We start from the raw sequence: 16,779 nt of genomic DNA on the forward strand, positions 1-16,779 counted from the left end.
GAATTATATTTCCGTCGAAATTTATACGTGAGTTACGCGGACATCTTCCAAAAAATAACGCCTCCGTCTTGTCCCAGGATATCTCCAGGCCCAGAAAATTTAGATTGATTAACAGACGTTCCAAGCATTCGTAGACCAATTCGCATACGGCATCAAAGTCGTCTCCTTCCACAATTAACAGTGTGTTGTCCGCATAGCAAATTAGATGACAGTTTCTTGGCAAAAGGGTCCTCAGAACGTATTCGAACGCGATGTTCCAAAGGAGGGGCCCCAATACCGAACCCTGCGGGACCCCTCTATTTACCCTCCTTGTACGTCTACCATTTGGTGTGTCGAATCTTACCTTCCTCCCGGAAAGATAGGACTCTATTATCCGTCGAAGGTACTTCGGGAAACCCTTTACACGTAATGCCTTTCTTATTGCCCACAGCTTTATGGAATTAAAAGCATTCATTATGTCCAAGGATAGTGCCAAGGCAACTCTGCCGTTAGCACGAGCCTCCGTGATTACCTGTTTGAAAAAAAAGAGAGCATTCGTGGTTGACCGCCTTTTTCGGAAACCGAACTGATGATCGGATAGGTTGGCCGTCCGATTATTCTGCATAAAGTCCCAGAGACGTTCCGCGATGACTCTTTCAAAAATTTTTCCTATTTCATTCAATAAGCACACCGGTCGTGCCTTCGGGACTTCTCCGGGTTGGGAATCTCCTTTGGGAATTAACACTAATTCTGCGGTTTTCCAACTATCTGGAAAAATTTCGTGTCTGAGATAAATGTCGAAGATTTGCGTCAATCTACTTATCATTGTCCCGGGAAATTTCTTCAAAATTACTGCCTTAAAACCATCCGGGCCGGGAACCGTCCCGGTATTTTTCTTCGCGTCGATAGCTCGAGCGACCTCCTGAGACGTGACCGCGACATAATCTACCTCGCAATCTCCCATGTCTACCGGGATTAATTCTCTACCCGGAGGAAACAATTTATTAAGTAGAGCACTCAGAATATCCGGCTCTAGTGTCATCGTCATACTCGGTGTTGACTTACGCAATTTGGCCATTACAATTTTATAAGGCAGTCCCTATGGGTTTTCGTCAAGAGTGGAAATAAGCTCCTGCCAGGCTTTTGATTTGGCTTTGCGTATCTCCGTCTTAAACTCTTTATTTGCCAAAACGTATGCTAATCGTTTACCCGCTGAGATCACCGCAGAGTCCCTGTTGCGGCCTCGAAACCAAATTTTTCTGGCGTTAATCGCCGCAGTTCGTAAACGTGAAATATTATCATTCCACCAGTACGTTTGTCTCCCAGATCCACAACTTGTTCTGGGGACAGCCACCGTACAAGCACTGAGTACAGTTCGATGGATCCAGCGGTCTGGCGGAGCCTGGATCATGTGTTCCCGGTCTCGGGGCGTAACTGCACAGATCCACTCTATGGCTTCTCCATATTGCGATTTGGCTCGTCAGAAATAATAAAATATATGTACAAATGGTCGGATAATGAAGCGATATCCTCCCGGACCGACCAATTTCTTATTTTGCGCACGAGATTTGGGGATGACCAGGTCAAGTCAATGATCGAATTACCCTGGTGACCCACAAAAGTGGGTCTATCACCAGCGTTTACCACCCTGCTAAAAATGTCCGATTGAAACCGATTGAAAAAAGTTCAATCCGTATGAATCCGGTTTCTTAACCCGGAATTCACGGATTCATAACGATTAAACCGATTGAAAACGATTGAAACGGATTCGTATTCAATGATGTAATTTTAATCGGTTTCTATCGGTTTGAATCGGTTTTAGTCAATCCGTTTCAATCGTTATAAATCCATGAATTCCGGATTAAGGAAAAACGATAAAAACCGATTGAAATAAATGAATCGGTGTGAATCCGGATTCACACCGATTCATTTATTTCAATCGGTTTTTATCGTTTTGAATCAGTCTTAGTCAATCCGTTTCAATCGTTATGATTTCGTGAACCCCGTTTTAATTAATGTGAATCCGTCTCTGTCGTTTTTAATAGTATTTACAGGTATATGTTTTTCAATTTGTTTTAATTGGCTAAATAAAGTGCAGGCTAATGAATCGTATTGAATTCGCTATTAAAATAAATAGATGTAATGCGCGATCTAATAATCATGTTTAAATATACGAATGAAATTGGTCATTTATAATTAAATACATTAAAAAGTATAATAAATTGCTTAGATGAGTCAAAATCTTTTTGTCCAAAAACAAAATATATATATTTGTATGAAAATAAAGTAAATAATATCTCTCATAATAAATAATATCATGTAATAATAATATGTAATAAGTAATATTAACAACTTTCTGATGACTTTTTGCTATTTATTTATTACCAATTTTTAAACAAGAAGTATTACTTGTTAGTAATGTTTTATATTTATTTCAATATTAGTCTAGCTAAATCTAGTATATTAAATCAAATTAGAAACATATTTTATTAAAAAATAAACAAACTGTTTATAATAATTGATAATATATACTGCCCTTACATTATTTTTTTGTAGCTGCGCTTACTTAAAATGCATTTCTTAAATATCTATATAAGTCTTAATCATATCCTGCTACATCAAATTTTCATATCATAAACATAAATCATAAACTTTATAATCATATCATAAATTTTATAATCATAAACATTGAAGTTGAAACATTTGAGTTATCTTTTTTAAGAAACTAAAGTTATATACATTCTTTTACTCATAGATCCTGTATACAACATTTATACGGCATCCCTCAACGGATCAAACTTTTCAATTTCTGTCTCAGATAAAGAAATTGAAGTGTTCGGGGACCAATCATAGAATACATCACTCGTTTCAGCATTTTCTTCATTTTCGTTATCAGGTTCACGACTGCAACCTGCAGTACTTTCAGCAGTTTTTTTGTTCACACGAAGGTCTTCAAGATTTTCATTAATTTTAGTTGGACTAGTACTTGCTTGCGTCTTTTTTTCTATTTGAAACTTTTCATTATTGAGGTCTTCGTCAGATTTTGATGACTGTTTAGTCTTGTTCGAGCGTTTACTTGATTTTTTACTCGAACTTTCTCTATCTCTTTTCAATTCGGCTATTTTCTTACCAGCATAAAAATCAAACTTATTTAATTCGCTCAAATAATTTTTTTTCTCGTCTTTTGTTGGTTTATAGGTGTTCTTCATCCAATAAATGTAAAAGTCTGAAAAACAAAAAATTAACGTTATTAATTACTTATCAGAAAAATGACGATTAAGTTAATAACATTACTTTGGAAATCTATAAAATGTTAAACAAAAATTTAAAATACTGATAATAAGATAAAATACTAATAAAATACGGAAAATTTGAAATAGTGATAAATGAAAACGAAATGAAATGGTACTATTTAAAAAAAATACTACACTAACAAAAAATACTCTGAATTTATATGAATATTTATTCCAATTTTCCTAATATATAATATTTATTTGGAATTAACAATATTTATTTGACGTAAAAATACTTATTCGATTTAAAATATATCCTTACCCATAATTAATAAATATTTATTACTTTTAATAATTATATTAATATTGGTTTGAATAAATAAATCGTTAGGAGTACTGGAATATTTATTTGAATTTAATTCAAATTTTTTTAAATGCATTATAAATATACACAGTTACATTAAATAAAATATTCTGTTTTATTGTAAACAAATATTTTTTACCTTCACATGCACCAAATTTGACTGGATCTAATTTTGGACAAGCTTTTTTTCCTAATTGCTTTTTATTACTCTCGAATCCTGATATTGTACTCGTTAATAAAATTTCGAGATCAAAAACTAATGTAAGTATGCTACTAGCACACTGGCGTGGACTTTTTGCAGTATTTAACAAAGTACTGTATCCTGCTTCATGTATCCACTGGTCTCTACCAATGTGTATCTGTAATAAAAAAATATAAATATAAAATTTTTCTAAATTCGAAAATTTTATACATATTTAAAAAAAACTTTATTTACTCTTCGACAATTGTCGCTAGTGCGAAGAGTTCCAATCGGTGGATAGTTGTCTTCATAAAGAATAGACTCTCTGGCATGTAGTTTTTCTACCATAGCTAAGAATTAATACACAATACTTTTATTATACTTAAAAATTTAGAATATATTATGTAAAAATTTTTATAGAAAAATAAAATATTTTTTATATCAAAAAATAAATTATCTTTACCATCACGCTCTTGAAATTTCTCGATTATCGTAACTTGAAGATTTTCATTCAATTCTCTTAGTTTTCTTAATTCGCATGTCTGTTCTTCTAACTTTTTTCTCATATCAGATCTATTGTGTCTTATTTTTTCATTTTCTTTCTTCAGTTCCTTTATTTTCTCTTTTACCTTACAATTTTCTTCTTTTAATGTTATATATTTTGAATTTAATTTGTCAAAATCTACCTTACACTCTGTGACTGGATGAACTTTACATACAGTCTTTATCTAAAAATAATTCTTGCTAAATAAACAGCAACATTTAAAAAAATACAAGTGTAAAGTTATTCATTAATTTATTTTTAAGTTACAAAAAGCTTTGATATTTAAATAAAAATCAAATAAAAATTTTGCATTACGCCATATTATTGTATCACGATATCAATAAGCAAATTCATGCTTTGTAAACATTTTATACGTAAATTTTTGTTTCCTCGAAGAAGAAATTTTAAGATGATAAAATAAAAAGTGTATGTAACATTATTAACGCAACTTTTGAGACCCCAAGTTCCCATAAAAGTAATTTTTAAATTTATACCTATATTATTATATAGGTACTTGTAATTATTAGTAACATATGTTTTTAAAATTATTTATAATGTATAGAACTGCATAGGATTAAAACTATAATGTATGAATCATTTTTACCACAGCTTTCGCATTCGATTTCTTCTGAGTAACTGATTTGTGGACTTTTATATTGTCTGCCTGTTCACTTTCATCTCGTAGCAATTTTTGTATTTTACGTGTAGGTGAGAAACTTTTTGTACACAAAAGATTTTCCTGTGAAAAATATGATTATTTAAACGAAGTTTGTGATCGTACAAACTATATACAGACTATATCTAAAGTTCAAACATTATTATAGCAACTGTCATATAAAAATATATAAGTAATGAGCTCCCTGAAATTGATAATATGATCGGAAAAATTTTACAACTAACAAAATAACCCCACAAATGTTCTTGATTATTATTAAAAAAATAAAAGAAAAAATTCAAGCAAAAAGAGACCTTCAACAGTGTCAATTAAAGTATTACAACATACTTCGACTTGCTCATCCTCTTCAGAAATACACTCAAATTCTGATGAACCCTTAAAATTACAAATCTGTTATTTATACTTTTAATATATTCCGTTACTATTGCTTATAATAATTAGCATTCATTAACATACCTCTGTTTCGTATGTTTGATGTACATTTCGAGATTTTGCAGTCTGTAAGTATTAAAATACAATTTTACATACGTATAACTGTTCTAAAACAGATGTAATGTCCGGAATTATTGTTGTACGTTACCTCAATATTTTTCTCGCACATATCAGTCAAAGATTGAGTATTCTAAAAAAATTGTAATTTTTATAAATATATATCATTGTCTTAAATTTACAGTGACGTATTTTGTTATAAATGAAGATATTACCACATCTATTTCACTACTTTTATCTTCCAACAACTTATCTTGAGTATCAGATACCTAAATTTCAAAGATTTATATTTCAATAAATATTTATTAGATTACAGAATCAACCATTATAAAAATTTTAAAAAATATTATTTTACAAATATGCAATCTACTATCACGTAATTATTGATTTCCTAAAATAAATGAGGTTTAAAATCTTGTGTATTTAAATTAACCCTTAAATGCCACCCGGGGTCCAGCGGACCCCAGACCCTTTAGAATGATATATTTTTAAATGTTCCCGCCAAAAATGGAGCTCATATTTATTTATTTATTATTTATTATTTTTTTGATTTTGGAGCCAATATTTTAACTGTTGGCGATCTTAATTTTTTATACTATGTTGAAATTGAAATTTTAACAATATAAGCATTTTATTCTCTTTTCTAAGCCTTGAACAACATTGAAAATAATTTTCATAACTAAATATAAAAAAATCAATAAGTAAGGAGACATTTTTCATGCTGGGGTCTTTTAGACCCCATGTGTCATTTACGAGATTCTTGAGAGGTGTGGCATTTAAGGGTTAACATGGCATCGGATCTAAAAATGGCTCAGGAATTTACGACTCAGATTTTTGTCATCTATCCACCCCTCGGAGATTAGGCGGAACTTTTGAGTATATTTTGCAGATTGTAAGACTTCGAAATTCACAAATAAAATTTATAGGTCTATCACTATTTAAGACATTTGTTCAGTTTTATGAAGTAATTATTCCTTTTAAAAAATTGTTTTTTATTATTTTGTATTAATAATGATTGTGTTAATTGTGGTTTTAATTTTCAATTTATCATATATTATTTTATACCAAATCAATAAATCGTTTGCTTTATCTCTTAATATATGTAATTCTATATAAAGAGATACATATAAAAAATTACTTCCATGTATGATAAATGTTGTTCCAAGCATAAGGATATATTATATATTTTACCTCTGTATGATTTTCCGTCAAAATTATATTTGTCTCACTATAATTATACTTCTTCAGCTTTTTAGTAAGTAGTTTCTCCAAATTCGAGTTCTACAATTATTCATTTATATTGCACCATAACATTACGTGAATTGAAGTTGTATAAACATTACTTAACTACAAAATACGAATTTATCAATAATATTTTTAAAATTAAACAAGATAAATAAGGTATTTACAACAGATCTTCCGTAGGTACAAAAAAGTTACTTTAATGAAACAAATTTTATTGTATGATTGCTATACAATATCTGTCGTAATATATATTATATATATAGAAGGAAAGATCTGTCGAAAAGGTCTTATTCCTCTTGTTTGAATTTAAAAATATGTATACTAAATTGTGTTAAAATTGAAAAAAAAATATATGGGCTTATATCCTGATTAATTAACGAGCTTTTTGATCTCTTCAAATTATTTCTTCCATTGTCTGAATTCTCATCTTCTGGCGCTGACTGTAACAGATGTGAAGGTACACTACATGTTCTTTTTTTGGCAATCATTTCTTCCATCTCCTTCTTGGAATCTAAAAATCAGAAGCATTAGTATTTATATATAAATATTTTGATAATGTTCTATTCTTACGCATAAAAACAAGTACTATAATGTATTATACATTATTAATTATAGTAAAAGTATAGATTTAAAAAAATGATATTTGATTTATTATAATATTTAGTAAGAGAGAAGCTGCATGCTCTATTATGACATAAGACTTTTTGTAAAAAAAAACGATTTTAATTTTTCTTCAGATATATCATGCATATCCTGGATGTATGTATCAAGGATGACTTGAGGACGACTTGTACTATATCTAGCTGGGACATATGTGTATATTGTATATGAAACTTTTAAGACTTAATACTGTTAATGTATTTTTATTAACATAAAAAAAACAATAATATTATGTACATATACGTACCTGCTAATAACAAAACTGTTGCTGGAAATACATTTTCACCCTGTGTCACTAGATATTTCATTATTCTTCTATGTGTATCTTTCTTAAAATTTTGGATACAAGAAGTTGAAACTACTTTTTTCTTTTCTTTTAATGGACCCGATACAAATTTCACATAAGCATGATGCATTTTGTGTTGTACTAATAAAGCAACGTGAAATCCTAAGTAATGAAAAACTATCACGCACAAGTTTTGTTCTGATACACACGGGTATACCGAGACACGGGGCGGTAATGCAATATGCAATCGCAATTATTCCATGAAAAAGTTAAGAAAAAACGCGCGCCGTAATGATCACCTTCTGCCGTCGCAGCCGAACGAAGTTCGCCGAGCAGCAATGGATCACGTGATCGAGGCTCTCCAATCCAGTGGCTGCGTTCGGGAGCACGCTATCAGCGCTAAAGTGTCTCCCGCCCGAACGCACCAGTATCCCGAACGCACCCAGTATCAACACAGTTAACCTAACCGCAAACACAGGGACCTTTGACCACAACATTTTTCAGCGCAATAAACTTGTATTTTCGAGAAAAATTAGAAAATAGTGCGGATCACATGAAGGTATATATATACCCGCAAAAAGAAGAGAGAGCTGCAGACGCAGACGTGTGACATATACGGAATTTATTTTATCATCGTATTTATATTATTTAATTGTTCGAGCAAGGTTTGTATAAAACTTTTTATATGTTTTAGTGGCTTTCAAATCAATGCATGTATATAAATTATGTTAGGTGTTAAAGAAAGTATTCTAAAAAATATATATATAAAAGTGCGTATATAAAATAATAAATATTTTGGTAAACTAAAAATAATAAAATAAAAAATGAGCAAAAGTAACTCTAACTTTCTTAACCTTTGTAAAATTTTATATGAAAATGCGAGTTTTGTATTAAACAAACATAAATATAGGTATAAGTGCAATATTTTTATTGAAGTTACTTTGTCCACAGTGAGAGAACGACTACGGTCTGCGCATAAGCGGGCAAAGTGGAGATAGCGTGACGCGCTACTAATTGTAAGTGTCGTATACGGCTTTCTATAGGCATTCTGTGGGCACGGAGACCGGCGCGAAACGGACGAGTTTTCATCCGATTCGTGCTCGTTCTCTCGTTGAACAGAGTATAGAATAGAATTTTATATTTGTATAAATTTCAAGTAGTTCTTCTAGTTTCAATACTAAATGTATGTTTTTTATTCAGGTATTTTTAGTAAAAATAGTGTATTTAATCCAATGAATGATTCATCAGAAACTGATAGTGATGGGATTAAGCTATACCCAGAAGTACAACCAAAGAAAGTTAAACGATATAATACAGGACTGTATAAAAATTACAAGACTAATTATAGAGATAAACAATGTTTTCGCACAATATCAAAGTGGGACACTTTGGGTCAGAGACAACATATAACAGCAGGTAAGAAAAAATACATTTTCATAATGTCACTCTGGTTATATATAAGTGATCAGACGCAATTATTATAAACAATAATTCTGTAAAAAATTTCGATTAAAATATAAAAAAGATATAATCCGGTATAAACCAGTTATATATAGTCAAAATGATGTCAATATGACATTCGAAAACCGTCGTTTATCTTCACTTTCCCTGTTCTACCTGGGGATCGATTTTGTGTACTTCCAAACTTAGTGAAAATTACAAAAGTGAGCGAATTTATAAGAATGTTTATAATTTCATTGGTTAACACCTGGTGAATTCGCTCACTTTTGTAATTTTTCACTAAGTTTTGAAATACACAATCGACCCTCTGGAATACAAGCAAAATTCGGTATTATTTATGTATAAACATATTTCAATTCATCGATTAATTAATTATTATATATGCATATATGTGATTTTGTAACCATGTTTCATCCCAATAATACAAAAATTGGAGTTCTTTTAATTACCTCTTTTATGTCTGTGTTTTACAGAAAAAGTAAATGATGAAACTGAACTGCAACATAATAGTACATATGATAATCAAAGTACTGCAAAAAATGGAGAGATAGTTGAGAGTCAAAACAGCTGTAATTATGATGGCGTAAATCATATGCAATTGGAATATTCAGAACATGATTGTAGTAATCTTGAAAATATAAGTGAGTATATATTGTATATTGTAACGGAAGGCAATGGCAAACCACCGAGAGTATGTCTTGCTAAGAGAACTTTTTTTAAAAAATCTAGCCGTTCGGAATCGGCATTAAACTGGTCCATATACAATGTGTCTAATCTACGTGCGCAACACATGTATATGAAGAGAAATCACCACGCTCGGTCACGAGTAATAGGACTGAGGATGGATATTGTAACAATTTTGGTTATATTAAAGTGTCGTTGTCCAACATTTAAAATAGTAGGCAATTTTTTAGTATATTATGAAATATTGATTAATAATCATTTATAACAATTTTCATTAATAATAATAATTGCTATGTAAAGACGAATATAATATTCTAAATAATTTACACTTTGTTCTACTAGTCTTGAAGTATATAAAGCATATTTTATGGATTATTTTATGTGTTACTGTTGAAACATTTTATGAAGCATTTATACGTATTAGGCCAGTCAAATTAGACCAAAAAAGGCTTCTGGTATGAAAGTGATCCGAACTTTTTTATTTCTTTTTAGGCGTTTGGGGGTGTTTAGAAAAGCTTATTTTTGAGTTGTCTCATGAGACCCAGAGCTTTTTGAGGGGGGGGAGGGGGAACTAATTTTTGACGAATTGTAACGGAGTCACCGCTCATTTTCTTCGTTTTTTTCAAGCCCTACAACTTTCTCAGGAGCGAAAAAGTGCTATCTATTAATCGAAACGAGATAAATGCAAACTGCGAAAATTTTATTTTTCGGGGGAACCAAAATTTTCGTTTTTTCGCAATAACTCGGCGAATGTTGATAAAAAATGAATGACTAACCCCTCAGCTACAAAATGAGGGGTTAGTCATTCATTTTTTATCAACATTCGCCGAGTTATTGCGAAAAAACGAAAATTTTGGTTCCCCCGAAAAATAAAATTTTCGCGATTTTTTGCATTTATCTTGTTTCGATTAATAGATAGCACTTTTTCGCTCCTGAGAAAGTTGTAGGGCTTGAAAAAACAAAGAAAATGAGCGGTGACTCGTTCCGATTTGTCAAAAATTGGTTCCCCCTCCCCCCCTCAAAAAGCTCTGGGTCTCATGATACGACAACTCAAAAATAAGCTTTTCTAAACACCCCCAACACGCCTAAAAAGAAATAAAAAAGTTCAGATCACTTTCATACCAGAATGTCTAATTTGACTGGCCTATATCCCTGATACTGAAATCGCTCAATAGAATAATTAATTTTACATAAAATTAATTTAATATTTTTAATAAGTACATTGCATACTTTTTAGGTGATATATGTGACGAAATCAATCACAGCTTTGATGATGATCAAAATTTAAATTCAAACAGTGATGAAAATGAAATTAGTGACAGCGATTGTATAAGGTACTTGAAAAATAATTTTTCTTTTAGTTTTACCACTGTTTTTAAAAGCTACATAATAATTTTGCTTTATAATGTTTGTAATTTACTTTTCTTAGTAATTTAACATCAAAATAACATTTAAATATTCCTTCAAAATATTAAAGTATTATGGTTTTTTTTATGCAGTTCAAACAATCATGATACTGATGATGGATGTTATGATAATGACAGTGATGATAACTCAGAAAACACATGCAATGATAATGAGGCATTTGATGACATCATTATGTTTGAAACATCTCAACTGACCGTGCGAGATGTTATGACATTAATTATGGCATTCTCATTACGGTTCAAGTTATCAGATATTGGCAGAGAATATTTAATCGATATGATTAAATTATTAGCAGGGCCTGCATAAAAAAAAATTAATATATCTAAATATAGGTTCCAGCAAACATTTGATCCTCCAGAAGATAAAATAATATATCATTATTATTGCGATATTTGTAATAAAAAGATTATATACTCTGGATCTCATGGAAATATAATGAAAAAAAAAGTAACTTGTTTGAACTGTTCAACACAAACTGAAATAAATATTAATTCAAAGAATTACTTTATGTCAATAGATCTAACATATCAGTTGAAAATGTTATTTAAAAACCAAGATATAAAAAAAGAAATTCTACAGTTTCAAGATTCAATTAATGGAAACAAATCAAAAGAATCAGTTGGAGATATTTATGATAGCGAGCAGTATCAAAAAATTAATAATGAAAAGATGTACTTAACGTACAATGTTAGTACCGATGGGGCGCCATTAACAAAAAGTGGAAAAAGAGGATTTTGGCCACTTCAAATACTTCCAAATTTTCTACCGCCTAATAGTAGGTCTAGGTTTATTCTTCTTGCTGGAATGTTAACAACAATAAAAGAACCCAACTGTGATTTAGGTAGCTTATATTTTTAAAAATTCAACGAAGAAGCATTGCGTTTATATGAAGAAGGCATTGTAACAACAAATTTGAATAACAGAAAAATTGTCGTCAAATTTTGTCCACTAGCTTTCTGCGTAGATTCCGTTTGCCGGCCAATTTTACAAAATAGAATACAGTTTAATGGCTATTACGGCTGTTCATGGTGCTACCACATTGGTGTTTACATTAAGGATGTTTCAGGAATAAGATATCCAATGCAAATAACTGATCCAGACTTAAGAAGTCAAGAAAGTTACGTAAAAGATTTGGAAGTCGTAACTTCAACAAATAAAATTTCAGAGAGAGGAGTAAAAGGTAATACTTCTGTATCAATAATTCCACAAATAGACATGATTTGGTCCTTTAGTTTCGATTATTTACATGGACTCTTAGCTGGTGTAGATCAATAAATTTATAAACAATGGACATCAACGAAAACGCAAAATAATTTCCAACCAATCTTGATTTTATTCGAGTTTGTGACTTTTGCCGCAGCAGTTAAGGGGCACTTGACCCATACAGATCGCAGTCCGTTATTCATACTCCTCAGATTACCCAATTTTATTTGTTGCTCGTCGCAATCTCCAATTATAGATATTTCGTTTATTATATCTACTTCGGATATGGAATCGTCCAGATTCCATATCCGTATTTCCGCCATCGTCGTTGGTCGGGTCACCCGAGCAACGTCTGCACTTAACACCTCTCTCAATTTCTTTACAAGATCGTCCGCCTTTGAGGCACCGTCAGCACCGGGGATTTCAATGATAGTCCCTCCGTTTATTCCTTTTCTTATTCTGGAATTCTCGATTCTTAAGGTATCTAGGGAGATTTTCTCTCTTACCTTTTTTAAGATGTCAGCGTAACTGACCTTGGGATCTATAATCGTTATGGCCACTGCCGCAGTTTTTGGTGGTTTACGGGTGCGTCGAGAAATATTCCTTGTTGAATCGTTTCTACTTACACCCACAACAGAATTTCGAAGATCCTGACGATTGTCCTCCACAGCCTGCGTCGATCTATGCGAGATAGGAATCTCTTCTTCTAGTGGCGTAGAAACATCCGACATCTCACTCCTAGTGGACACTTTCCTGTCCTTCCTATCTTTCCTAAGTAACATTTTCCCTCTAAACTCTTGCCTTCCATCTGGTGGTTTGTCAGAATGACATGCCAACATGGCACATAGTTTCTCTTGTCGCGCTGTTATTTGCGCGATCTGTTCGCTCATCTTCTTCAACTCGCGGATGGGAACCGCATCCTCCTTAAACTCCTCTAACCGAGGTGAAACGAATTTAAATCCGGGTTTCGTGTTTGCTTTTCTAATCTTGCTAGGGAAAGATTTCCCATGAGAAGTCCCAGGAGCAGAGATCTGAGCGTCCTCCTCCACACTATCCATTTCCGACTTTGATTCCCCGTCGGATTCGTCAGTAGCCCTAAGAATCTTTCCGATCAATCTTTGTTGTAAAACAACTTCGGGTTTTTTATTCCTCTGCGGAAGAGGGGGGGGGGGAAATTTTTCAAGACGCTAAACTCTAACTCTAGGATCCATTCCAGTCTTTCGATATTCCCCGTCCTTAGTGGCCATCTGTTTTTCTTCCAGAGAACTCTGGTTTTTCTTCCTTTCTTCCCGCAGAATCTCTATTTCCTGTTTCAATTTCTTGTTCTCCTCCTCTTTCAGAGCAAGTTCACGTTTAGTGATTTCCTCCTCTTTCTTACAGGCACGTATCTGTGCTGTTAAATTCACATTCTGTACCCGGAAAGAAGTAATATCTCTTGTATCCACTAATCTCTCATTAAGGATTTTAATTATCTTAGATAAATTATGTATTCCTCCCGTAAAGTGATTCTTTAACATGCCCTGAATGTTCGTGCATTTGCCAATAGCACGACTCATCCTATTTAAACAGTCATCGGCATGTTCGGATAGCCTCTCTGTATCAAAATCTCTTAAAGCCTCAGTGGCCAGCTTTACAATTAGAGTATCCTCTCCCCTCGGGGAGTCCATCGCAGTATTACTCTTTTTGCGATGTCGATTCTTAATCACCGACACCTTCTCGGCTGAGAATTCAAATACTTCCTTTGAAGGAGAATCCTGAGAAGAGGAAGATTCTATCGGTTTCTTCCTCTTGGTAGCCTCCCTCGTCAACGGCGGGGTAGTTCGACCCTCAGTGTCTGAAATTTCGATGACGTCGTCCGGTTCCTCAACATTCATTTCTTCTTCGTTGTCATTCTTCGACGAGGAAACAGATTTGTGTATGTTTGTCATATTTGTGCCATCATCCTCATCCACGACAAATGCAGATTTCTCAGGGTTAAACTCTGGAAAGTCTCCTCGAGCGGGATCATCCAAGGGGAGATCAGAACTCTCATCTCGGTCCATCCCCTCCAGATAATTGCCGTCCAAAATTGACCTGGCCAAGTTCACCGCAGGGGACCCGGCCGGTGGCAGTATCGGTGTAGTTTCTTCATTTGACTGCTGTGATGACGTTTGCGAGTCAGGGCATGTAGTAATTAACGGTTGTCTGCCCTCTTCCACGGTAGATTTTTCACTACCGGCGCCCGTAGGAAACGCCGGTAGTGGCCCTTCGCCTGCTAACGACACACCCCGCCCAGGGACGATAGGGGTAGTGCGCCGGTCGCTGGTATCCGACTCTAGCGGTGAAATCTCTTTTACCTTGTGCATTGCCATTATTGTCTTTGTGGTTTTTTATCGGGGTGGCCTTCCCCTATGACTATGCCCGATAGACACAACTCGCCCATGTTGTATCTAGTCGTAGTCGATGTTGTAACTACGGGAAAAGAAAAAACTGCGCCATCAGGCAGTACGCAGATAATGTTATATTTATCTTCAGTTTGAAGATCCCACATTGATTTATATCTTCAATAATTGAAGATCCTATTCGTAATTCAAAAAACCATATAGAAATCATAAAAGACTTCGCGGTTTCATATATCACATACAAAAACATAATTCATACAAACGAGAAAATTCATATATATCACCTGGTAGGTATTTATTTTATTTTATTTTTGTTTTGTTTTTGTTTTTGTTTTTGTTTTGATTTGTTTTGTTTGTTTTATTTATTTTGTTTTGTTTTATTTTGTTTTAATTATTTTATTTTATATTTTTCTAATACCAGGTAATTTACAAAAGGTCGTAACATTACAATTCATAAACGCTAAACATCCTAAAGAAAAGATTCGTTAATCATCATGATCATTTGTAAAGTTATATTAACTTGTCAAGTTTATAGCTGATCAAAATATCAGTATATATATACAGAAAAGTACAGTAAAGTTCTCACTTAAATTTAGAAGCTAATCGAAATAGTTCCAAATATGTTCAAAAAGTTATAAAGTATATACAGTGTAGATATGTATCATGAGATAGCAATAGATTTTATTGACTATGTAATATGCTCAAACGATGATATTTTATGCATGTATATACATAAACATCCTCAGTAATACATTTAATTCACAAGTCACTATGTATGATATTACATACATGTGGATCAGCTATAAGCTTAAAAATTCCCTAGGACTAGACGAGTAAGTCGTCCATCATATAATTCATGCTCATGGCATGTCAGATCGCACGCGCGCATGAAAAGTAACCTATTCTCAATAACAATAACAATAATCGAATAATAATGCAACTATAGTGCAATTTACCACTTACCGTAACAGAGGTTAAGGATGTAAGGAGGTGCAAGTGATAGTGTAAATAAATAATAATATACATTATACATTAAAATACAAACACGAAGAGATCCGTATGTAAAACACATGTGTTCATAATAATAAATAGAAAAATCATTGTTATTTATTTAGTTTATTTCTTCTCTTCCATTCATATGTCCTGAAATAAGCAATTAATTATATATACGCGTCTCAATCCACCCACACAGATGCAATAACGTATTCATAGATATCAGCTTCGCAATTTAAACTGCATATGCACTGAGGAGGCGTTGAGTGCGTATATTGGATCTCAACGTATATACACGAGAAACAAGACAACATAGAACGTAAACATTTACATGATTCAGTAACAATATCCACTGCAATATTCCACATCAATCCGCGACAACTTCGCAGACTGTTTCCCAACTTATCACAATTTCCATTATCGCCCGAGCAACAAAATAAGTAATATTAATACCAGTTGTCATCCTCTGTACACACTGCACATTCTTCTCAACACTTAAGAGAGATACTCAAGATATTAAGGTAAGCAATGTCAAGTGACATGTAGACACCGCTGTCGCAAGATCCGAGCCTTAAGATATACAAAATCTATTAAAATTATTTTCATAAAAGGATAATAACATATTTATATTTATATTTATGAGTCAGAAAAGTGTAAATTGTGTTATTCTTGGTAATAAATAACACATTGACCAAAGAAGAACATGATGTATGTTCATCAACATATAAACATCATTATAATAAGATCTCCCCTTACGGAAAGAAACTACAGCGGATTACAGAAAATTATATTACAGGAACTACATAAAAGTATTACACAAAATTACAGACTGAAGTATTGTAATATACTGTAATATTTTCGTACTATACGCTCGGATTACAGGAAAATATTACAGGATTACAGGACTACAAGATTGCAGTCCTCTTAATACTAGAGGACACTGATTTCCGATATTCACCCGGCATAAAAAAA

At 32.7% G+C, this 16,779-nt stretch overlaps 2 protein-coding genes across 5 annotated transcripts; one reads left to right on the forward strand and one right to left on the reverse strand.

Annotated features, from left to right (window-relative positions):
- Positions 1 to 2,447: 2,447 nt before the first annotated feature.
- Positions 2,448 to 7,936, reverse strand: LOC139777668 (uncharacterized). 3 transcript variants are annotated; one of them, XM_071715231.1, is made up of 12 exons: positions 7,619 to 7,936; positions 7,094 to 7,222; positions 6,658 to 6,747; positions 5,682 to 5,735; positions 5,558 to 5,599; positions 5,434 to 5,475; positions 5,305 to 5,352; positions 4,906 to 5,040; positions 4,221 to 4,485; positions 4,013 to 4,107; positions 3,716 to 3,935; positions 2,448 to 3,205 (listed from the first exon to the last, which is right to left on the reverse strand). In XM_071715231.1, the coding sequence occupies exons 5-12, from the start codon at positions 5,576 to 5,578 to the stop codon at positions 2,751 to 2,753; spliced, it is 1,281 nt and encodes a 426-aa protein (XP_071571332.1). In that variant the 5' UTR covers positions 5,579 to 5,599; positions 5,682 to 5,735; positions 6,658 to 6,747; positions 7,094 to 7,222; positions 7,619 to 7,936; the 3' UTR covers positions 2,448 to 2,750. The 3 variants fall into 3 exon arrangements, with proteins under 3 accessions (XP_071571332.1, XP_071571331.1, XP_071571333.1); XM_071715230.1 differs by having other exon boundaries at positions 6,658 to 7,222; XM_071715232.1 differs by lacking the exons at positions 6,658 to 6,747; positions 7,094 to 7,222; positions 7,619 to 7,936 and having other exon boundaries at positions 5,682 to 6,625.
- A 31-nt stretch (positions 7,937 to 7,967) lies between these two features.
- On the forward strand, positions 7,968 to 15,920 carry LOC139777672 (uncharacterized). Of its 2 annotated transcripts, XR_011719403.1 has the most exons (7): positions 7,968 to 8,322; positions 8,609 to 8,673; positions 8,858 to 9,073; positions 9,592 to 9,759; positions 11,040 to 11,136; positions 11,302 to 12,071; positions 12,297 to 15,920. XR_011719403.1 is itself a non-coding variant. In XM_071715235.1 (6 exons), exons 3-6 carry the CDS (start codon positions 8,890 to 8,892, stop codon positions 11,534 to 11,536), a joined length of 684 nt encoding a protein of 227 aa, XP_071571336.1. In that variant the 5' UTR covers positions 7,968 to 8,322; positions 8,609 to 8,673; positions 8,858 to 8,889; the 3' UTR covers positions 11,537 to 15,920. The 2 variants fall into 2 exon arrangements, 1 of the variants encoding a protein (XP_071571336.1); XM_071715235.1 differs by having other exon boundaries at positions 11,302 to 15,920.
- Positions 15,921 to 16,779: the final 859 nt, after the last annotated feature.

The sequence above is a fragment of the Temnothorax nylanderi genome, unplaced genomic scaffold (genome assembly GCF_030848795.1).
Source record: "Temnothorax nylanderi isolate EJ_2023f unplaced genomic scaffold, tnyl_v1.0 TNYL_tig0157_pilon, whole genome shotgun sequence".
In the NCBI taxonomy this organism is placed as follows: Eukaryota; Metazoa; Arthropoda; class Insecta; order Hymenoptera; family Formicidae; genus Temnothorax; species Temnothorax nylanderi.

What these genes read in the sequence shown, in the direction of transcription:
- LOC139777668 (XM_071715231.1), bottom strand. Translation starts at nt 5,578, where the DNA reads ATGTGCGAGAAAAATATTGAG. An exon ending in TGTGCGAGAAAAATATTGAG is followed by an intron (nt 5,476 to 5,557) that starts GTAACGTACAAC and finishes TAATACTTACAG; the next exon opens with ACTGCAAAATCTCGAAATGT. An exon ending in CAAATTTGGTGCATGTGAAG is followed by an intron (nt 3,206 to 3,715) that starts GTAAAAAATATT and finishes TTTGTTTTTCAG; the next exon opens with ACTTTTACATTTATTGGATG.
- LOC139777672 (XM_071715235.1), top strand. Translation starts at nt 8,890, where the DNA reads ATGAATGATTCATCAGAAACTGATAGTGATGGGATTAAGCTATACCCA. An exon ending in GAGACAACATATAACAGCAG is followed by an intron (nt 9,074 to 9,591) that starts GTAAGAAAAAAT and finishes TGTGTTTTACAG; the next exon opens with AAAAAGTAAATGATGAAACT. An exon ending in TAGTAATCTTGAAAATATAA is followed by an intron (nt 9,760 to 11,039) that starts GTGAGTATATAT and finishes CATACTTTTTAG; the next exon opens with GTGATATATGTGACGAAATC.